Source organism: Topomyia yanbarensis, chromosome 1 (genome assembly GCF_030247195.1).
Source record: "Topomyia yanbarensis strain Yona2022 chromosome 1, ASM3024719v1, whole genome shotgun sequence".
NCBI classification, from domain to species: Eukaryota; Metazoa; Arthropoda; class Insecta; order Diptera; family Culicidae; genus Topomyia; species Topomyia yanbarensis.
Genome location: NC_080670.1, coordinates 30,678,481 through 30,703,227, shown reverse-complemented (window position 1 = coordinate 30,703,227; position 24,747 = coordinate 30,678,481). Strand labels below are relative to the sequence as shown.

Below are 24,747 nucleotides of genomic sequence, written 5' to 3'. Positions count from 1 at the left end.
TTTTATCAACCAAAATTTTTCGGTTGGTTGACAAAAACGGGTCATTACTGTATCTCTATGCTCCTAAAATATCATTGGTGCGCATAAAACGGTGGAATCTGGAATTAAGATGGGACTTTACTAGCATTCACGTTCTTCTGAGCACACTGTTAAAATAAGACAATCAATTTTTTTACAAATAAAAATGTTTTTGGAATAACGCTTCTTACCCAATAGGCCCCGTGATTTTAGATCGCGATGCAGTTTTCTACAAAGTTGTACACAATGAAATTGTCCATCAGATTCTCACTTTTGGTAATATTTGAATGTCTTAAGTACTACCTTAGGGGTAATAATGTGAACCAGTTTCATTGAAAACCTATGTTTTCAAACAAAAAAAACTTTAAAATAAAAAGTTTTTCTGGAGCCCCCGACAGAATATTTTAATTTTACTTTCAAAGGAAAGGGAAAAGCCCATTCTATCACATGCTGAAGTTTTAGCGTTGCCGAATTTTTTCGAATAAAATTGTTCTACCAAACACACCGTGTGCCTGCTAAATTTGCACTCTGGACCACTGTGAACTGTGATTAAGTTCACTTTAAAAAATAAGAAAGAACGATTCCTAGGCATAATGGAGGAAAAACTGAACACAGTTGCGAGATACATGAATTTTGTTCACGTTCCAGAATTTGAAAAATGTAATTCGCTAATTTGGGAATTCATTTACATATTTAGTACACATTTACATTTTTATGACACATTTGAAGTAACAGTTTTTTTTAATTCGCTGATCGGATTAAGAAGCTGGCACTGGGTCACGATCATGCAAAATCTTCCAACAAGCACTGATTCTCAAGAAAATGCTACTTACCACTTTTATTGTCCATTAGGTCTCTATACCAGTCGTACATCTCTGTAAATATGAACGCCATGTTTTGTGTGTGTGTGACCTGCAACGTGAATGACAGAAATGCAACAATTAGTACTGTTTATTTAATTATGTCGAACGAAATAAAAATAATAACCAAGTGAAACGATAGCGATTGAAAAACTCCACCCGCACGATGAAACCTAATATAGCTCAGTCTATTACCGCAATCGTTCGAAGCTCCAAAACTGGGGCAGTACCGGCGGGGGGTGGAAGTGAGTTACAACCCGTTCAAAGCAAACACAGCAACGCACCACGCTCCAACAATTACAGCCTGTAACTTACAACCAGCAATTCATTGATCAATCGATCACAACTCACTGTCCGCCTGCCTGCCTGCCTGCTGCTCACCGTCACAATCGGATTAAGAGACCCCAGTCCCAAGACCAGACACCACGAGCTCGCCTTCGTCTGTTCGTGCTCAGCTGATGGTCACGACGGGATACGCATCGAACACTAAACTTCCCGCCGCCGCTCGCCGCTAGTCTTGACTAGCTCCTATTGACAGACAACCCCCCCCCCCCCCCCCCCACCACCACAACAAATTGTCCAATGGTGAAGTAGGCGACGAGTGCGTTTCCGCATCACTCCACAGCAACGGCAGCATGAATAGTTGTGATTGTAGGTGAGATGGCGTGGCTCGTAACTCATGGTCTTATTATCTTTCCTAATATCGGAAAGGTGTAGCATTCATTTCATCCGTGTGAACAATCAGTAGGTTAATAGTGATATAAGAAGGGTCCCATCTCACTGTTAGATTGATTAAAGCGATTTTTCTTTTTTTTTTCTTTCTCTCGCTTCCTTCGCCTATCTGTCGTACTAGCCCCCGAGCCTGGGTGGTTATAATTCGTGATCGGTTTCTTCACCGTTTGCAAGATTTCGGTCTGTCCCCGAACACGGCTTGGGCGATGAAGGCAGCAGAGAGGGAATTCCATCATCATCCGAAGGTCGTAGGATACAAAGTGGCGCTGAAGCGTGACCTTCAAACGAACGCGCAGCCAGCCGGTAAGTGATCGAGATGGCTTCTTCCGAAATACACCGATCGGGTATTTGGCGGTCATGGTCGTTCACAATTTGAAATGTTGCTGCTGGCGGCGGGTGGGCACGTTATGCCCTCGAAGGCACCACAGTTAGGGGCACCGGTGTCGGTTGGGTCATACTCAATGTGTAGCTTTTAGTAAGCTATCACGCAAAACGCGACGACGCTTTCCTTTGTTGCGTCGCACAGTGGCGGGTCTTCAAACAAAATTCGGACAAAACCTCAAATGTTACCTAATTTGGCTGAAAATCACAATTTAAGCTAATTTTGAGGTACTGAGCTGATTTTTGATGTCAAAAGTCGTAAAATATTAAATGCATTTTTCCATACAGTGTCATTGAACCTTTCTTATAACTATGATCCCGTTTTCATGATAGATTTTCCGTTACTGTTCACCAGTGTCAGCAATATCATAAAAAAATGAAGAACACTACTTTAAATCCATTGTATAACGTGTTGGTTTATTGTAGATTGTCTAACTATTTTACACAAAACACCATGCGCTTCCATATCAGCAACAAAGCTTCAAAATCTCCTTAAACCTTTTTGCGCACCTAGGCGCGGAATGAGACCATGATATTGGAAAAGTAGAGGTTATTTCCCATAGAATGTATACTATGTGACCGTTCCGAAATGATTACGAAATTTGTACAGACTACATTAGTGAAAAAAGTAATTTTGATCTGATCACCTCAAACATATTTGAACTAAAAAGTCATAGTTCCAAGCAAATTTACCAAATGTGTTTTATTCACTAACCAAGTTCTTTCGTTCCTCTACACAATGAAACAGGTTGTGCTAAAATCGGACCAAAATCAAAAGAGCAACATGCATTTGAAGTGAACAGAGCAATGGTGATTTCGGAAATGAAAATCATTAAAAAGTCCGGACTTTGCTACGTTTACACTCATGTTAAAAATCGTGTTCTTATCTAATGATCATAAAATTTTGAATATATATTATTCAATACATGAGAAATTCAGAAAAAATATGAAATATCAATATTTCAAAAATAAATTTTTGAGGTTTTGGCCAGCCTCCAGCCACTGTGCGTCGAGCCGGTCCGGCGAGGACGTCCATTCATGGGTCACGGTCATTGGTAGGAAACGTTTAGTCCGGTTTGTTCCGTCGTCCGGTGGTGGATGTTAGTGTGTCAGTCAGGTTGGAGATATAGACATGGTTTACATCAGCTGAATACAAATGGACGAATCATGGCTTCAATTACTTTGGTTTTCATAACGAGCGAATCGGGATATTTTTCACCGTTCGACTTCTAACATCCAAGCATTTTTACCGCTTATCAAACGGGTAGAAATTAAAAATGACGCAAATCAACGAGTAAATTGCGTTCGCTTACTTCCTAGACGGACCAGTTTGTTGCCCCGAAGTACCAGTCCCGGACCGCTGAAAAGCGAAGGCGAAAAATCGACTCAAGAACCAGTCGAAAATAGGGCAAAAACCCGAAAATCAGTACTGGTACTGCCGCTGACTGTACCGGATGAGTCTCACCAGTGAGTGTCGGTTTGTATGTTTATGTTTACTATGCGACATGACATAATGGGAAGTTGTGGAGTTTTCGACGATGACATCATGTCAAACAAACGAAGTTTTAATGTCGTTTCTCTCACGCTTTGGCGATGGACCGTGGTGTTGTACCTTGACCGTCATCATCGAAGGGGCACCCGCTCAACTCACACGTAAGACATCGACGCTTCAAGCGACGAACTCGACCTAGGAAAGCTTTGTTGCAATTCTAACATATGGTAGATCATTCGTCATCGTTGTTACTGGTCGCAAACACGGCACACATGACTAAGCATTTTTTTTAGCAAACTATCATTTTCTCATCTTATGTGTAGTATGTTGAAAACAAAAGCGTATCAGTGGAAGAAGACGACGACGAAAAAAAGAAAAGAATTCATGATGTGTCAAGATGCCGCCGCCGCCGGCGCCGGTGACCTACTTCGCCGATCGGTGGACACCGTCGATGATTGTGTAAATCAAGCGATCGTCCAAAATCCAAGCTGCTTGTGACGTACCTATGTGTAAATACCTATCACATACCGCCATGTCAAAACTCAAAGGGTGTGCGGTTTCAGTCTGTACACGATGGGTACAGAATAGCCCCTGGGTCTAGCTTGAATCTCTGGTGCTATTATAGATATAGAGATAGGTTGCTAGGTAGGTAGGTAACCAGGTATGTCTGGTTGTGCAAAAGCTGGTCCGACAAGGAAATAATACCGTCTATATGAGCAATTGGGGGACTGAGTGAACGGCTTGCTTACTACACCCCTTCTACCCGGCGATTGATCGAAGAAAGCAATACAAAGTCCACCAATCGCGCACAGCAAGGAGCCAGGGGCGCTCCGATAGAAACCAACGGTGCCGAAATACTTGGTGGTTCTGCTGTTATGTGCTCTGCATGATGAAAGTTAAAATCACCGACTAGGTGTTTATTGCAACCGGCGGTGTTTTCATGGCATTGTTGTTCACTCAGAACTTTTAGTTTCCCAACACTAGTTGGTTAATTTCCCTTTCAATTAGAAGAAAAGTGCCTGTTTACCCAAAGAGCACTTTACGCGATACGGAAGGTATGGTATGAATTTGAACGCCCTCTGCCTTCGTCCGTTACTGTAGATGCGTTATTTATGCTTAAACGTCACGAACAGCACTGCCTGCAACATTTTGCAACCGATATCTAGCTCAGTAAGTCATAAAATCATAAATAAATATTTCGATATCGTCTCATCAGTATCTGATACCGTGTTGGCGCCAGAGAGATGCTAATCAAAGAACGTACACGTATTCGGGATTTAAGGAATTATATATACTTAAATGGGTCTACACAAATTTTTTTTGCGTTATTTCGACTTCCTCTAAAGAATGTTTCAAAAGAATTTGACAATTCGTCGCTGTTGTGCTATCTTATGACAAGCGCCATTTTGCACATTTCGAGAAAAACGATTTTTAAAGTTTGAGATTGAGTATCTTGAAACTTATAAATGGTATAATTAATTCAAAGAAGACAAATGATGCTTCTATCTATGCTGCATTAATCTCTCAAATATTACGAGAATCGGTTAACTACATTGCGAGTTTTCTTTAAAAATGTAAACAAAAGTCGGTTTCACACGTGTCATAGGTGTGTATTGATGACAAAATTTGTATGGCGTGTCATAATCGTGCATGGAAAATTTTCCATAGAAAAAAATCATCAATTATTAACTTTTATTCATATCTTTGGCTTCATTTGGTCTATAAACAATCGGTGAGATGCATTTTGAAGGAAATGAGTCAGGGAATCTAGAAAAAATAGTTATTTTTGGTTACAGTGTTGCCAAATATGCTATATTTCCAATTTAAAACTTAAATTGCTTTTTTCTAACAGCTCGTGCATTTTTGTTTCGAAAATGATTATGCCATTGTGTTTATCAGATAGTTTTACATATAAAAACATCTCATACATAAAGATAATTTGAGCCAACCCCCAGACACAGTCATTTGAAGCAAAAAATTAGAAATTTCTCAGCACGTTTCTCGCTATATCTCAGTAACCAAGCAGAATGTCAAAATTCTGTAAACGCCACTTTGTAGAGATTTTTTAGACAAGTAATGTGGCATATCTAACTCAGTTTACCCCAAAATGGCGTTTGTCATAAGATAGCACAACAGCGACGTATTAGAACTGAGGTTACATAATTAAATAACCGTAGGTGTTCTGCGTCCTGAGTGACTGATTATTTTTTGCGCATCCAGTGTTTTCCCTAACACACACAAAATATTCATAGATTTGGAATGCATACCAAATGCTCCCTCGTCCAGGAAGTCATGTTCATCAGAATGTACATTAGTGTTAGTGTATTAATGATCTTTCCAAAAGTAAGTTGTTTAAAAGATGAGTTGACGGATCCACACAAAACCATAATGAGAGTTATAATCTTGAAAATTAGTCCAAAGATTCTGCCTGAAGATGTTCTACCACACGGTAAAAAATCCGTTCATACATTCATGAACGAAACATCACAACTTCGTGAACTGAACGATTTATGAAAACCGTGACCAAGTTCCTGAAACTATTGATAATAAACCTCGGATTCATGAAACTACATGGCGTTACATTCGAAAGTTTGGTTTGGTTACTGTTGTTATTCTCTGGGGCCTGGGCAGGTCTAGTTTTTGTTATGATTCTTGTTCATGATTTGGAAGACAATTAAACGATGTTCAGGATTTCAGGAGTTTTTTCGCGATTTGTGTGATTTCTCATCACGTTACCGTGCTAATTTATTCATGAGTTTACTATCGAATTTTGCAATCAGATTAGCGGGATTTATGTTCATGATTTCAGGATCTTGGTCACGATTTTTTAAATATTTCAATCACTAGCAATGTGATTTACGTTTATGATTTCAGGAACTTTGTCGTTATTTTCATAATTTATAATCACGTTATCGTGATATTTTGGTCACGAATAGATTTATGTTCATGATTTCTGAATCTTAGCCACGATTTTTGATATTCATAGAAGACCCGTTTTTATCAGCCCCCTATATTATCAGGTTTTTTTTACCAAATTTTGTCAACCAGACAGGGTTATAAGGTTATGTCATTATTACAACTTCGGTTTATTGAAATGAAATAAACAAATAGGTTTTGTTATTGTTCCCTTTTTGTCAACCCAAAATTAGCCAAAGGGGCTGATAAAAACGGGTCTTCACTGTTTTTGTCACGAGTTATGTGATAGGTGTTGGTGTTGATCATAGTCACGATTTTCATAATTTCTGCCCACGCTATCGTCATATTTTATTCTAGAGCTTACTTTCGAATTTGACAGGTGGAGTAATGTAACCTATGTTCATATCACCAGTTTTATCAGTATATTCATAATTGCTCATCATCTTATCGTAATCTGTTATTTTTTTATAACAATCGTTTTTTTACTCGGAGTAATGTGACAATACTAGATCACAAAAGTAAGACCGATTCGCGGTATCTTGTTCTGTAAACTATATCACGAACATGATTTAGTCCTCAGCTCAGTTTTCGTTTTCTGCCCAGACATCACACTGAAGCTTATCAAATGGTGTTCGAGGTCCTAACAGTTTTCTTATATCTACTGCTCGTACCTATTACTGGTCGCTAGCAGCTGGACAAAAAAATTCTGGCAACAAAATTTATTTCACGAGTAGTACTCCAAATTTTGTGAAAAAATTCATGTGAAAATTTCATTACCATATTACATGAAATTGAAACTGATTAAGGATATCTTCTAAATCTAAATCTACTTGGAATCACGAATGTAAAAATAATATTTGATGATTTCGTGAACTATTTCACGAGCACGAATGGTAAATCGTGACTATTATAGTAGGTATCATGAACCAGTTCATGAATACATGAATAATATTTCATGATTTTGTGAACTATTTAATGAGCACGGATATTGGATCGTGACTAATATATTAGGAATTATGAACCAGTTCACGAATACATGAATAATATGCGATGATTTTGTGAACCATTTCACGAGCACGAACTATTAACCAGTTAAAAAATAAATAAAATATTATTTTATTAACAAATTCAGGAGCATGAATATTGAATCGTGACTAATATATTAGGACATAGTTCACGAGGATTCATGAAAAAATCCGAGTTTCGTGAAATAGTTCACGAGAAAATATCCACAATGTTTTGATTTTGTGAAATAATGTTCGTAAATCTACGAAAACCATTATGCGTTTGGTTTTATGAATAATGTTCATAAAGTTGTGAACTAATTCACGTACAGAAAATCGATTTAGTAGTGACACGGCGGATACCATGACTAAAGTTCAAAAGACAAAAACGAATATTTATTAATTATAAAACACATGTTTTTTGTTCATGATCCTGTTTTTGTAATGTAAAACGTGATTGGTCCAAAATTCATTGCACTTTATTCACGATTTTGGGAACATGTTTCCCTTTCATTTCAGCTTCCATTTTCAACGAAGGGAATGTGCAGTTTTGAAGATTTTTCAAATATTGGGGGTACCCAACAGTTCGTCGCAAAGGAGGACGAGGCTAGAGGCTGCTAAAGAGGGTAGAATGGTACGTCGTCAGCATCAACTGCGACCTCAGAAGATGTATAGCATGGTCCCGAAACAGAAACTATGTTGATCTAATATTACTCATTTTAACATTGCACAATATTGAGGTTAATTATGTCAAAATCGTGTTTTTTACGGAAGGGCTTAGTGATGATCACGATTTCTTGGCCCAACTAAGCCGATTTGAAACTATCATTTTTTTCATTTCTTATTAGAATGGCCGTGAACGAAAGAATTTTTATTTTGAGTACATATATTGACGACTATTTTTAGGCCAAAAAAATAAATGATTGCCATTTTTTTGTTCGAGAGTTGTAAAGCTAGGTTCCCGGAGGGCTTCCCGTCAGAATCACACACAATTGCAGATGAGATGGAAAAAGTCACCCACCAAAACATTGCTTCAGGTCGACTGCAGTTGGCTTGCAATTCTGAATGTGATATTGAACGCATGGTTCAGATGTGCGGGCGTAGGGACTTTACGATTGCATGTGTCACCGCGAAGGATCCGAGCGTTTGTATGTTAATGTGTTCGATCGCGTGGGCTTTGGTATATCGCTTGTGCTTCGCGTGTATAAATTTTGCTATTTGAAACCGTGTGGCCATTTGCATATTCGCGTGTGTTCTTGAATGATGGCGCGGACCATCAATGGCACACTGCATACTTAATTTTCAGTGTGCGGTTCAGATTCTAGAACAGAGTTAGTTCTCACGTATCACTAGAGTTCCCGGTCATGTCGCCATGGAACGTGAGGTCTAGCAAATACCTGCGTTATTTTTTTGATTGGTTCTAGAACCGAAGGTAGAAACTACAGGACATGAGCGATACATGATCGCGCGGACACGGGCGTTTGAAGGTTCACGTTTATAGGTACTACACGGTTCACTTTATCACCGGAGTGTTACCATGCCTGGAAAATCAACAGCGTATGTATGCGTGGATGCTCGCGAAGGGCTTCCGAAGATCATCTGGTATGTTGTCAACTTCGGGAGTCTTGACATGGGACACTTTAAGATTAAAAGAGTTCCGAACCTGGGTCCACTGTCAAACCCAGGGCACCTGTAAAGACAATTTTTCCCTAAACCCACTTTGAACATTCGACCGTGGCATAAGTGGGTAATAAAGGACACCAAGTTAAGTACTAAATTTGATCACAATGTAGCTTAACTAAAAAGAAAGTAGTCGTACTCAGTTTCTATGTGATATAACAACTGTAGTACTGCTTTAGTGAAAAAGCGCCCGGAACACGTCAGGGTACAGTATCATGCCGAGTTAGGCTTAATATAAGTTATGCTCTAATTTTTGAGTATATGCATAAACGTATCCATTTTTATCAACAGGAAATCAAGTTCTTTTCAATACCAAAAAGAAATGCAGCGCACCAAAATAATTAATAATACGACAAGATAACAGTTGTTGAGCCTCCCTAATGAGTGAGATTTTTTCTAATATATTTTATTATAATAAACAAATCTAACGCACAAATATTGCAATTAAAAATTTTTAAGAACGATTACATCAAAATAATTATCGTTGAGTCACCCCAATGTTACTTTTTTCTCTGACATGTTCTAATATCAAAAAAGAAAGCAGCGCGGAAACATACTTTTAAATCACTTTATGGACCTTTTCGACAAAAAATATGTTTGAGCCACCCTAATGAATGTTTATTTTTAATATATTTTAACATCAAATACGAATTCAGCGTACTAACATTACATTTAACCATTTTATTTGAACCTACGGCAAAGTTTTCACTTTAGTCCACCTTTTGTTCTAAGTCGAGCTACTGTGCATTCATCTCAGTTGGTCGAAACTGGAAAATGTATGTGTGTGTGTGTATTTATGTGTCAAAAACCGCCACATAAATTTTTCAGAGATGGCTGAACCGATTTACTCAACACAAACTAATTTCAAACGAACGATATTACTCTTCCATAGACTACTATTGATTAATTCGTTTATCGGAGTTGTGGTTCCGGAGTTCCGGAGTAAATTCCCATGTAAACTGGTATCACCGTGATTTCAAGATGATGTAAATCTCACTAAAATGGGTGAAAATTACTTAGATTTGCAGTTCTAGAGCACTAATGACTTACGACAGTCATTTTGACCTCGTTGCTACGGCAGTTCTTGATACCATATAAGCAGGAACTGAAAAATGTTCAAAGGAGGCAAAGGAAATTTCAAAAATCTAATATTCATGTTTGATGCCAAATATCTTTAAAATCCATGTATTCTTAGGTGTTTTTTCACGGGTAATTAACGGATTTTTTTACCATTGACCGTTTCGCGTAATCATATCCGATTGAGCTTAAATTTTGCATCAGGATTTTTTCGAGGTTCTAATGAAGTGTGTTCAGTTTGAATATTCACTGGTCACTTTTTTCCATACATGTTATCGGCACCCTACTGTATAGTGATTCTCTTCGATGTTCGCTTCTTTCTTGGTGGTACTGGTTGCTGGCTTGGAGGTACTGGGCGCAATCGATATTGAAGTAATATTTATAATTGTCATACCCGCAGGAATTTTTTTTATTCATTTCGTTTATTTGATAGGCACGAATGCGTTAGCTTGGCGGTGCCAAATTCTCTTGTTTTTACATTTTGGATATCTTAAAACTAGGAGGTTACAATGTTGAAATATTTTTTTTATAAGAGAAAAAAATGTACAGCTATCTTAAGACTAGAAATACAAGAGAGGGACAAAAGATTTTTTTATGAAAAAAATTAAAACAAGGGATTCAGTTTGATATACAAGAGGGGGAGTAATAGTATTTTACGAAATATTTTACAGTTATCTTAAAACTAACAATATAGTTTGGTACACAAAAGGGGGAAAAATATTTATGAGAAATTTCACAGATATCTTAAAACTAGGGATACAATTCTATTCACAAGATGGAGGACATAAGTTTCAATAAAGAGTAAAAATTACAGCTATCTTATAACTAGAAATACAGAATACAAATTTGGTTTTTTAACGAAGACTTATGCTTGGTCAAGACATTCAGAGGGGATACCCGCAGGAATTTGGTGTTTAGTTTAACTTAAAATGATTCGGTTCTTTTTCTGGTTGAAGGAACTAATTCTGCGCAATTCATGGCAGAATTGGCAAGTAGAAATCTGCCTTGGGTGTGTGATAAGCGTGTCTTATTAATCGTCCCATATTCGGTTGATCTGCATAAAATGGTAGCGTATAAAGGGATTGGTTCAATCGGACACATTCCGCACGAACACCGTTAGGAAAACCCAAGCCAGAAGTTCCTCCAAGTATCAGCTTTAACGGAAGCCATATATTTTTATCTTAACATAATATTTTTAATCGCGATGTCAGGGGGGGGGGGCGGTGATAAATCATGTAAGCGCACCTGTATAGAGTCGTTGTCTATGTATACAATGAAGCTAATTTTAACGCCGCTGACTCTTTTTGATTAATGTTCTTGGACATAATCAGAACGCTATCTTTGATCTGGTGGATTTAAGAAACAATTGAAGTTTAAGAGCATGCTACAAGTGCAATCTAAGTTATATGAGTGACTATAAAATAACCATAAAACTTCAGTTGTTACTAGGGTTTTAATTTGTGCTCCATCTGCACTATTAGTAATTGTTCCACTTCCCAAATACGGAACATTTCGAAACATCAGTTTCAACACAATTCGTACGGAGCATTGTTATGCATATCACCATTCATCACTTTTTCACTCACCAGGTAGATCAACGATATATTGTTATGTACAGCTGGTGCAGTAAACAGTGACAGAGCAGTAGGTAGAATTGACTGCCTCATTGGTATCTATAGCGGAGCAATTTTTAGATTCTGCTCAGGCAGGATGAGAAGGTAGACTGGAGTATTTTATGTTGTAATACTTTTTCTAAAATACTAAACCTCTAATAAAACCAGACTCAAAAGAATGTTTTCTAATATTTCTGTCACTTTTCTGTATTTTAATAGGAACTTGAGAACGAGCCATATCCGAAGCTTTCGATTTAGTCATTTACTGGTTACTTTTTACATATTCAACACCACAAACTCTTTAAAAGCTCATGCAAACCGATCCTGATGTACTAAATTCCGACTGAAAACTACTTTTTTCATTCTTCTCTTTCTACTTTCAAAAAAAAAACTACAAGGGGCAGCCCTATTAGGTTGCACGAACTGTAGACGTAGGACTATTCTACTTAAATTGAATATTACTAATATTTATTTTCTTAGTACATTTAAAGTAATAATAAATTAAATACATTTCTTACGTATAGTTTAAGCACAACCAATCAACATCGAATGTTACAAATTGAACCAAACCTTTTTGGTTATCAGGTAATTTAATTTTTAGTAGGTGATCGAATCCGGTTAAATTAATTTGAGAAGATCTGAAGAAAGAAAACCGAAAACCGTGACCGAACTATTATCTGGAACTAAATCTTTATAGCATAGATCAGCTTTTAAAAATTGTAAAAACTTTTCGATTGTGTGGTAAAAAACCCGCACTAGTGAAGAAAAATTAAATTTTAGACAATATAATCACATTTCATGTATAGACCAAGCTTTCTAGCTATATATTGCATTATTGTAACTTTCCTTAAGTACACATAAAAATATAGCGAATTCAGTGGTCTTAATCATATATCGAAACTATAAATATACAAGAATCGAAAACAATTTTATATATGGACTTAGATGCGTTTTTGCAACGGTTTTTTGAGTGGCTGTGTATTCATTCATAAATAGGCTTTGTAGTATGTACCTATTAGCAGAATCAAAATAAGATAGGCTAAGTGGAAATGAATTACATGAAGTGGAAATAAATCAATGAATTGATCGAACGTAAATAATAAACTTTCGTTGTGCTTTCCATCGATCCGCGTAAATTTGTTGCTAAGAAAATTTTCGTCTTTGCGCAACGAAAGCACAGATTGCTATCATGCAGGTTACGCATGCAACCGCTAACTAAAACAGGAAAAAATCTGTGATAAATTACCGAGAAATCTGTGAAAAATCACTATATTTCTAAAAATCTGAAATTTTCATCAAAATGCCAAAAAATCTGCCATCTGTGAAAAAGAATCTGTGATAAAAAATTGTGAAAAAAATCTGTGAATATGGTAAAATATTCGGGTTTATCTGTTGGAATCTATTCTTAGAAGTATTTCGGGGCGATATATGCAACAAATTTGAAAATTTATCGTGAGATGGCTGAAATATATGCCTTTAAAATTGGACCATACCATTTTTGTAGAAATTGAAAGTGCACCCCCATATCGCGAACAAAGACGTAGTCCTACGTCAAAACAACCGCGCTCAAGTTGCTTTTTTGTGTCGAACAGTGATACAGCACACAAAATAGGTACGTATAATTTTGTCGCGCAGGACGGTGAGAAAACAAAACAACATAGGCTCTGACAAGTAGTGATCCTCAGTCGCCAACAAGTGGTGTGTGTTTCGAATTCATCTTATCAGGAGGTTCGCTTTCAGTATGCTTCATCAATAAGCAAAACTACTTTTCTTGCGCGATACAACGCAAGGGCACAGTTGCTTAGTTTTGAACACAGTTTTTCCAGTTTTGAATTAGAGTCAATTCGGTGCTTAGTAGAGACCGATGTCGTGGTTCGAGACTTTTACCCCTTTCACTAGAACATTAGGCGTTCCGCAGGGAAGCACCTTAAGCCCACTGCTGTTTGTTATATTTTTCGACGACTCGGCCAATTTCGAGGAGGGGGTGTGGTGCTCAGGAATAATGAACCGCTTAACTTATTTTAATAGAAGCCCAAGTTATCTGATATCTTTGTTGAATCATGAACGGTATTGTGTTAAACATCCCACAGCGGATAGCATAATTTCTCGACGACTGGTACCCGATAGATCTAAAAATGACGAAAATAATGTACAAATATCTAAGACATCGAACACAACTGTTTTCAAAAAATCACAGTTCCCGATCGACTTTTGCGGACTATATCATAAGAACCATTTCTTTATGCTGTCCGACGTTTCGGCCACTGGAAGTGGACCTTTCAAGGGTTATAAATTATTGTTCATCATCAACTCATCGTTTACCAACGATCGGAAAGTTTCTGTAATTCGTGGGCAAAGGGTCAGGTCATTCGCATAAATCGCTGATTCTTCTACCGTAGGTACAGATCCCTTACCAATTTTTTTTCGCAAAATTATCCGCCAATAGAAATTGCATTTTGTGTGCACAATAATTCAGAAATGTAGTGTAAATTAACTGCATTTTCTATAAATTAGCCAATAAAGAACGAACACGAAATTATTGAAATAAAGCAAATTTACGACACAATCTCTTGTATTTAGTTTGCACAAAATAAATCAATGTTTGGTAAAATTCTCGACACTTTCGCTTAACCATACCCATAGCAGTTTGTACAGTCGTCTGGTAACTTTTTCAAATTTTTACAATTCTGGGGTGACATTACGCATCTCGAAACGACAGGTTTATTGTAAACAAGCTTGCATGAAAAAGTCGATTCGAACTGGTTCCATTATGTCGCCCCTGTTCTTTATTTTGTACCGCTGGTCTTTCTGAGTTCTAGCTTCAAGAGATGGCTTGGGCGAAGTTCAGGGCAATTCGGTGGATTAATACCCTCTGGAACAAAAAGCACCGAATTAACCTTATATCATATCAGCCTGCTCTTGGAATAGTGACAAGAAACTAAATCCAACGAGAATAACGGTTTTCATTGTGTTGTTCCATAAATTGGAAAAATACGTTTTGGCGACATTCCGTTTTGTTAAATTCACCTCCGATGGTTCCGTTTGGGACGAAAATTTTGGTTTGCTCTACACGAGAGCAAATTGCCTGCCAAATAAGGTATTTCGATGCGAATTTTGGCACTGCAAACTTATCATTTCCGGTGGAAAAAATCATGTTGTATACTTCGTGAGCCATCACACAGCAACTCCATCTGGGCCCTTGGCAACAGTTTGCTGATGTTAATCAAGGTTTGGGAAGTTCGCATTGTATGTTTGTGAAGCTGCTCTTGCCTGGACCTTCTGCAAGTAATTTGGCGAAATATCTATCTTTTTGGTAATATCACGAGTTGAATTATGGTGAAACAAACTTCTAGCCTTCCCGTCATCTTTTTAAATGCTGCTCCCGGTTTCCTACCTGTTCCATACTGGCGATTCAATGTCAACCGATCCTTGAACCTTTTTAGCACCCTTTAGGCGGTTAAATTAGACTTTCGGGGGACTCCGGATTTTTAATTTCGTGCATCTTAAAGTGTCTCAATTTCATCTTTCCCGGAATAAAACACACAACTTAAAAAATCATAGGATGTACACAACACTGTCCAGTGGTAAAAAAGTTACAGCAACTTGCACGTTTAGCGATACCTTTTACATTTTGTTTTTGTAAATCCATTTGTTCTCGCAATAGAGCGATTTTTAAAATATTTAAATTTAATTCTTTGCTGAATTTCTGGTGCACGCCCGACTATTTTTTCAGTTTTTATGAACATGGTAAAAAGTGTCAAATGTTAAAAGGCACGATTTAAAAAAAAAAAGTTACTTGCAATTGTATTTTTTACTGTAGCACTATCAAAACGATAAATTTACTGTATTTTTATATACAGTGAAGACTCGTTTTATCAGCCCCTTGATGAATTTTAGGCTAATAAAATGGGGACATTGATAAAATCGGGACATATATTTTTCTTTCTTTTTAAGAAACTGAAGCTCTTAAAATATTCTTCTTTGGTCCCTAGATATAGCCTCATAACCTTTCCTGATTATTTAGGTTAAACTTCGCTTAAAAGGATCTGACAGCGCAATAAAAATTTGTATTTTGCATATTTCGGATCTATAAGAAAAATATGCTCAAGAAAGGATTTACTCGAATTCAACTTGGTTCGTCTGCTAGAGCCCATCAAACTACCAACCAATAATTTTCATATGAAGCTGATAAAATCGGGTCAAAAAGCTGATAAAATCGATGGTAGATAGAATCGAGGGCTGATAAAATCGGTTGCTGATAAAATCGGTTGCTGATAAAATCGGGTCTTCACTGTAGTAGTTTATATAAACTTTTTCACCAAATTCATTCGTTCTCGAGTTATAGTTCAAAAGGTCTATCAAAATTATTTGTTGCGTCATTTAAGGAGCCTTCAAGGTCACCAAAAAGGGCCATTTTTCAAGTGTGAATCGATTTCATCATTTACAAGCCGAAAATAATTAAGAAATTACTTCCCAATCTCCCAACTTCCCAACACGCACTTGTTCTAATCTGATTGGCACGAATCACATGTTCGGTCAATAATTCAAATGAACGGAAACCTACTTCCCTAGATTGGAGGAACCTCATCAAAACACAACCTCGAGGCAACTTGTCAAAAATCGTCACCTGTCACCGGTCACCCGACGGAAATTTTATCGCAACTAGTTCTAGTAAATTCCACCCAGTGTCAAAACACCCCGTAGCAACCGGTTTGTCAAATTGTTGCTACCTAAATAGACCGAGGTCATCCCCAACTCACCAGGTAGGTTCTAATGTTTAAAAACTTTTCCTTGTTTACCTTCCGAGACACCTTCGGAAAGGTTCATGTCGGAATCTGTTAATCCGATGAACCGGTGAAGGGTGAAACCGAAAAAACTACTGAAGGATTCGTTCTGATGGTGGACCCCTCGTCGACTCAACAGCACATCATGTGAAAATCGTTACTAACCACCGAAGTCAAGACTTCTGTCTCAATCAACCCGTGTGAGTGTATGTGTGTGTGTCTGTGTGTATTTACTTTGCGGTGTGAATTCGCATCTTGTTTCGGTCTGGTCCAGCCGCAGTCCAAACATGCACAAACCACACACACACACGTAAAAATATCGTAAGCAACCTGTTGCCGTCTGAAGACGATGTAGGCGCGGTATGCAGCAACATTGCCAACCGTGGGAGGGGATGGGAGGAACGAGGCAATATGATATAACACTGCAGGCCACTCGGTATGCGGAGTCCGATTGCGAACGTGCGCGCGCTTGGTCCATATACCCATTTAATGTTGCGGCTAACTTGCTGAAACCCATGTGGATGATGGATGATTGTGGGGAGAGAGACCCCTCTCCCACACCAGGTCTATACCTGGTGCCGGTGCCAGAGGCGAGCCGGGCCGCCCTACAAACAAACGGGGCTCATCCATCCACTTTCTGATGAGTTGGGTGTTTTTAGTGTTTCTGGCGATTGATGCTTTATTTATGGGCAGGTGTTGCCAGAGTCAATCGCGATGTGGATCTAATTGGCTGTGTCCGAATGGATGAACGTCTTCCGATCTACTCCGTTTTGGTCTAGCTTTACCGGCGAATTTGAGGAGTACAATGGAGACAACAATAAGTTTCTATGTTAAAAGCGAACGCGTCAGCTAGTCTGGAAGGGGTATAAATGAATAAAAAGTGAATTTTGCGATGGAAGAAACGTTAAGACGTTTATTCTCTTTTATCTCGAAATCTGCAGCGTTTCGTGTGCTGAAAAATGTTTTTCTCTCAACAGTCAAGCTTTGATTGGTGATACGATACATCGCTAATTAAAGCATTTGGCTGAAAATCATCGAAGTTGGAGTTGTCTAAATTTATCAAAAACTAGTTTTTGAACAGGTGTCGCGTTACTGGTATTCTTTCAAAATCTGACAGGGTGTCTTTTCTAACAAATTTTCCAGCATTCTGGATTTTTCCAATCTTATTTTTTAATTTCTTGTAAAAGAACGAATTATTGATTACACCAAGTATGATGATTGATGATTCTCAAAATCGAAAGTAAATCAAAAAATCAAACATCAAACGCATTTCACTGTCGGAAAAAAATGTTCCCAAAATCGTGAATAAAGTACCATGTTCTCTGGAACAATAACGTTTTCCGTTACAAAAACAAAACCATGAATCAAAATCGTGTGTTTGATAATTATGTTCAATTTCCCTTCCCCCTAAACCAAAGACTGTCCTGTTTTTGTTAATAGATTTAGGAACGCTATTCGAAGTCCAACTGTACGACGTGAACTGAATCATGATTTACTACATCTTGATCATGATCTGTTTTTTGTAGTTGTGAATGAGTTCACAAAATCAAAACAGCCTGGTTATATTTTTTCGTGAACTATTTCACGAAACTCGGTATTTTATTCATGAATCCTTTCAAAACTCGTTACCCAAATCATATTTCCCAACATATTAGTCACGATTCAATATCTGTACTCGTGAAATAGTTCACAAAAACTCAAAGTACCATTCATGAATATGTGAAAGGGTTCATGATTCCTAGTCCTAATGGTCACTACTGATCATTCGTGTTCGTAAAATAGTTCACAAAATCATAAAATATTATGCACTCGGGAATTGATTAATGCATCCTAGTATAATAGTTACGCAGCCGTGAAAAAGTTCATCGAATCATAAAATATTCATGGTTCATGATTCCTAGTATAATAGTCACGACTGACACCGTGTGCTTGTGAAATAGTTCACAAAATCATGAAATGTTGGCTCGTGGGACTGGTTCATGATTCCTAGTATATGATAAACCAATTTTGTGTGCTTCTGATATTTAGGATATTTCTAATCTTTTTCAATTTCATGCAACTCACATGAAATTTTCACGGGAACTATTTCATGAAATTTGGAATATTATTCGTAGAATTATTCGTTTTATACAATTTCTCGTGAATGAGTAGCAGATACAAGAAAAGTATTAGGATCTCGAACATCGTTATTCAATTGATAAGGCTCAGTGTGATATCTGGACAGAAAACGAAAATTGTTGTGCAATGAATTACGCTCAACTGTCCTCGATGATAGAACAGGATTAAATCTAAATTAGTCACGGAATTTGCGTTTTCGTCTCATCAGAATCCGACACTAACTTAGTCAGAGGACTAAGCCAGTGTCGGATTCGAGCGTTATGTTCTTAAGCAAACCCCTACTCAAGCGTGATATCCCACAAGAAAAGGAGCTCATTTTAGGCTTTTAGGCTGGTTTGGCTTAGCAAGCCTCTGCAGGATGCACTATGTTATATTTCGCCGTAGTAGAGAACAATTTAAGTAAAAACTATTTTTTCTCCGTGAAATTTTTATCAACTTAAAATGAGCTCCTTTTCTTGCGAGACATCACGCCTGACTCCGTTTTTGAGCTAGCATCAATCTGGCGGTAGCATAGTCCTGTGACTAAGTCAGTGTCGGATTCTGATGAGACGAAGTCGAAACGCAAATTTGTAAGTAGGGGTTTGCCCTCTACTCGGGTTCTTGTTTGCCCGGCGAACCCTTCTTTTCAGGGCGGCCTAGGTGCTTCTATAGAATTTCGGATTTTCGTTTCACAAGAAAAAAAGTAAACAAACAAAATAAATTAATAAGTTTACCGACTTTTATTCCTCCACTTCCTGTACTGTACGCTGCTGGATCTCGTCGATCTGCTGCTACCGTTGGCGGGAAGACGGGCGGTTTCTTCCGACCGGCCGGGACTACAACGGCCGAGTTCTCCCGGAATGGCGTTGGCTGCTCCGACAGCGGTCCTTGGCGTTTAGCTAGGGAGGTGAGCTTGGCTCCTTTGTTGGAACCTCCCTAGCGACGTTGGCGACGAATCGCCGGATCGTCTACTCGCCGTAAACGATCCCGGAAGTTACCGCAGTAAACTTCCCAGGGGGAACCTTTGTCCGCCCTGCTTCGTTCTCCTTGGCGATTAGCTATAGAGGAGAGCTAAGCTCGTTCGACTTATCCTCTATAGCGAGAACGGTCGATGTCGTGGTTCCTTATTGTTTAGCCGGGGAAGCGAAAGCACTCCTTTACACTTAGCTTACCCCTGTTGGCGAACCGACACCGTAATTTTCACTGTGCCCGAACCACGGGCCGGCAATCTCGACGGGTGATTTTACCGTCGCACTCGCGCACTTCACTATCGTGGCGGGAAACTGTCCCGAAAACAAAAGACGTAATCTGGCGGACGTCTGTCTATCGCCGTGGTTCGTCACTTTCTGCTGGTCAAAAAACTCGATGGCTGCGTTCCGCACTCGACTATCACCAACACAATCCGCCTCATTGCATAGCTGTCACCCATGAGCAACATAACCAGCGCACTCGTATTTTCGCAAGAGGAGAGCGGTAGCCTAGCTAAACCCTATGCTACTAATTCACAAACATAAAACAAAATTTTCTACACCTATCTGATTACACAAAACCGTTCACAAACGCGAAACTATATAAAAATTTACAAACTAAATGTGAACGGTATCGAACAGCGGTGAGCATAACTTTAACGTAAACAATACACTCTACGGAGTGTATACGCAAAAAAGGGTATATTTCCACCCAGTGCTAAATTGTTACCCTGACGGGTTACAAATTCCATAACTAATTTAGTTATAGGTTTGATACTCCCCACGCGCAAAGATGGCTTGAAACAATTTTGTGCTTAATGGAGAAAAGCAATTTTTACCTAAATTCTCCACTAAGGAGAAATGTAGCCTAGTGGATCTAATCTAGACAACTGAGGATGCTTTTTTGAATGATTGTTGAAAGTAGGGTTTCTAGTATCTACCAACTTTGAATTCGAAGAAAGTAGCACTGCTAAAAAGTAATTAAATCTAAAAGAGCTTTAGGGAAAAAACATGTGCTTAAATGTGATCGACTGTTCCAAATAACACATAAACACACGTTTTCAATAAGAATACTTGTTAGGCATACGAAATCTGATAAATAAAATCATGATTTTGAACTGGAAATATTTCGTGCTCCACTCGTCAGTAACTGATACCAACTTGCTGCCAGTTAGACGACGATATATCCGTTTAATTTCACAATGGAGCGCTTCTTATTTTTCTGGAAAAAAAAAATCAAAAATTGAGTACCGGTATTTCTAGTACTACACTGGGCTCCATCCATTTTTTAAATAATTGAAACTTTAAATTACAGATGAGCTTGGGCGTTACTGTCTTCAGTATATCGCGCCAATATTTTATCTCATGGACCTAACTTATTTTTGTTTTTAGCCAAATTGATTGCCCATTTTAAGTCACTTCAAAGCCATAAGTGAATAGCAAAAGTAGCGTTATGAACGTTACTCGTATAAACTTTCTAGCTAAGCATAAAATGTTTATTTAGGTTGTAAATTTTAACAGTTATTAGAGATCTTTTAACATTCAATAATCCATATCAAGAAAACTAAACTTCAGGGGCCCACGTTGCTCGTACACAAATTAGATTTTCGTAATTTTCTATGTGGTCTAGCAAAGGTTGATTCAACGAATAGAATTGAGGGATTCCATGAGAAACCGGCCGACCGCAAAATATGACCATCGTCGATTCGAACGAAACTTTGCAGGTGTGTTCGCTGTATGAATCTCCATGATATTCTCTGGCAATTGGAATATTTTTATACAAGAGTAATTTTTCAAAAGGGCGTAAACGTTTCTACGTGTATGAATTTCAATTTTTTTTTTGTTCGATTACTGTATTTTATACAGCAAAACTATCTGAGAACAAATTACAGGGAATGAATACTTCTGTCCGAAAAAAATATACACTGAAAAAAATGTTGTCATTTTTCAAAAAAACAAAAATTTATAATAAAAATTATATTTTGTTACCAAAAACCTAAAGAGAAAAGAAACATTTTGATTGTGATTGCATGATGGAGAAAAAATCGGTAAAAAAGTTTTTCTAACAATAACTTCGTACATGTTTTTAAATTTCATACTAATTGACATACAAAATTGTAATTTTATTACAGAATATAATTCTAAGCACCATTTAAAATCAAAATGCATTTAACAAAAATCTTCCAAAATACGATAGTTTTCGAGATATTTGAAATTTTGCTACTTCAAAAACAATTAATTCGTGTAATTATGCCCTTTTTAAAAGTTATTCGCGTTACCCCATCAAAAAATGTCAACTTTCTCTTTGACATCAAGGCGATATTGTGAACCATTTGAAAGTTACATGAAAGCAACCAAAATATATTTCAACCATAGGGTCTGTTGATTAAACTATCTAGCTGAATCATATGTTGGTTGTTTTCATGTAACTTTAAAATGTTTCACAATATAGCCTTGATGTCAAAGAGAAAGTTGCAGGAAAGTTTACGGGCCTTTTGAAAAACCTATTATTGTTGATGGAGAAATGCGACTAATTTACGAAAAGGTTGTAATAAAACAAAATAATTGTGTTGTTAAAACAAAAGTTAAAATATCTCGAGAACTACTACATTTTAGAAAATTTTTGTTAAGAGCATTTCGATTTAAAATGGCGTTTAGAATCACATTCAAAAAGAAAATTGTATTTTTGACTGCAAATAGTAAGAATTATAAAAAAATGTCAAAAGTTGTTGTTAGGAAAACTTTTTTATTGAAAGCTTCTCCAGGATTCAAATACACTAAAAAAGTTGCTTTTACGTCGATAAACATTAAATTTTTGACATTTTTTGATGGGGTAACGCGAATAAAGAGCATAATTACACGAATTAATTGTTTTTGAAGGAGCAAAATTTCAAATATCTCGAAAACTATCGCATTTTGGAAGATTTTTGTTGAATGCATTTTGATTTTAAATGGTGCTTAGAATTATATTCTGTAATAGAATTACAATTTTGTATGTCTATTAGTATGAAATTTAAAAACATGTACGAAGTTATTGTTAGGAAAACTTTTTTACCGATTTTTTCTCCACCAAGCAATCACATTCAAAATGTTTCTTTTCTCTTTAGGTTTTTGGTAACAAAATATAAAAAAATTTAAAAAAAATGGGTTTTTTCGCAATTTAAATTTTTATCATAAATTTCTGTTTTTTTTTTGAAAAATGACAACATTTTTTTCAGTGCATATTTTTTTCAGACAGAAGTATTCATTCCCTGTAACTCGTTTTCAGATAGTTTTGCTGTATAAAATACAGTAATCGAACAAAAAAAATTTGAAATTCATACACGTAGAAACGTTTACGCCCTTTTGAAAAGTTGCTCTTGAGTCAAAATAATCTTATTACCTGTGGAAAATATTTAGTCTTGCATGACGGTGAAACGTGTAAAGTTTCATTGGAATCTAAGATGGTCGGTCACGATTTTAAAGATTTTCGGACGGATCTTCGTGGAATTCCTCAATTGAAACCAGTGCTGAGCTCCCTCACGGTACTGATGGCAAATCAGCTAGACAAAAGAGAATGAAACGGTTAGCAGTTAAAGCAGTAAGCGATGCTTTTTTGAGTTACGGTTCTCATTCCAATGAATTGACAACAGTCAGACGGTTCTCTTCTGAATCTCTCACTCATTGGAATCATTATTGAGAGGAAGGGAAATTGACCGTCGTTTTATTAACAATATAAATACGGTTATGACGGTCATCTTATTACAAACAACGAGCTAGAATTAACAAACAGGCGGTTTCACATAAAAAAGCTATGCATAAAAGAAACTGAAAGGTGGAGAAAAAATCAACAAAGCACCGCATGCTGCCTGAATACAGTACACTGATAATATTTAGTTCACCATATCAATCCAAAACAAATGGTACTCAATCTGTCTATCATTTCAATGCGTTCTCTCTCGCACGGCTTCTGTGAGAGATAGTTAACTGAAACACTATCCGAGGAAAATGGAAATGAAATAACGGTCATTTTTGTGGTGATACGGTCACTTCATATTTACCGTCACAATTCAAAGACCATCGTGAGATTGCACAGCACTGATTGAAACTGCTGTTTTTATCAAAATCTTAAAAAATACTTGTTGAAGTATGATAAATTTGTCTAAAATTCGAAAAGAAAATTCGACAGATGTCACTCCCGACGAAAAATTACCAAAATTGATCCTTTTGTACGACGCACATGATGGTCTTACCTTTTAAAGTATTGCAAACAAAGGAGTAGAGACGCACACAAAAATCGGTGTCATTTGAAAGGGCCAAAACAGTGGATGACAGAAATTGATGAATTACGCCATATGGAAATCCAAGATGATTTTATTGAACCGAAAGAGCTGTTCGAATTGGTTTTAGACATTTGAAGTCCAAGGGGAGCCACTTTGAGACTAACTTAAACTAGGAATACAGATTTATATGCAGAGGTGAATAGTTGAATTTTATAAAAACTGAGTGGAACATTCCGATGGACTAATTTGGCAATTGGCTGTTTAAAAAGAAATATCGAATTGAATTAACACTATCGGAAGCACATATCAGAGACAGGGATGATAGATGGACAAAGATAAAAGGGAGAAAGAACAATAAACTTGTAGTTTTATGGTAGATGAAAGATCAACAACAATCTTTGATTGCAGAGACATCAAGTTTTCGAATGCCGGATGGTTCACCTCGAACCCACAGGGTGGTGTCTCCTGGCAGGTACCGATTAGGGTAGTGGTTTTAAACTTTTTTCGTTTCATGTATTCCCTGATTTAGTTTGCTTAGAATCAAGGTACAGGGACAGGGTAAAAGTTAGAAAAGACAAAGATTCTCAATTGGATGAACACCATATTCTTCAGTCGATTTTTCAGCTCTCTGCAAAATCTATTAAATCTCGAGATCGAATTTGTATTCCGCCACCCGGTAAACTCAAGCTACAGGAATTGAATTATCCCGTCATTATTCCCATCCCCACATTACCTTTGCTAAAAAGTTCCCGTTGGATTTCGACGCGCGTGACATATACAGATATTCATACCCAAAATCAGACAAAACGATGAGAAGTGAAAATCTTTTTTCCTGCATTACGGGTCGTCGTCTCCCAATGCGG

At 37.3% G+C, this 24,747-nt stretch overlaps 1 protein-coding gene across 1 annotated transcript in view; it reads right to left on the bottom strand.

Moving 5' to 3' along the window:
- The window catches only part of LOC131677238 (elongation of very long chain fatty acids protein AAEL008004), a 163,670-nt gene that overhangs the window by 79,190 nt on the left and 59,733 nt on the right, over positions 1–24,747 (bottom strand). The window contains exon 2 of the mRNA XM_058956959.1: positions 852–930. Within this exon, the coding sequence (XP_058812942.1) occupies positions 852–912 (61 nt within the window). The 5' untranslated portion in view covers positions 913–930. The remainder of the gene's footprint in view (positions 1–851; positions 931–24,747) is intronic.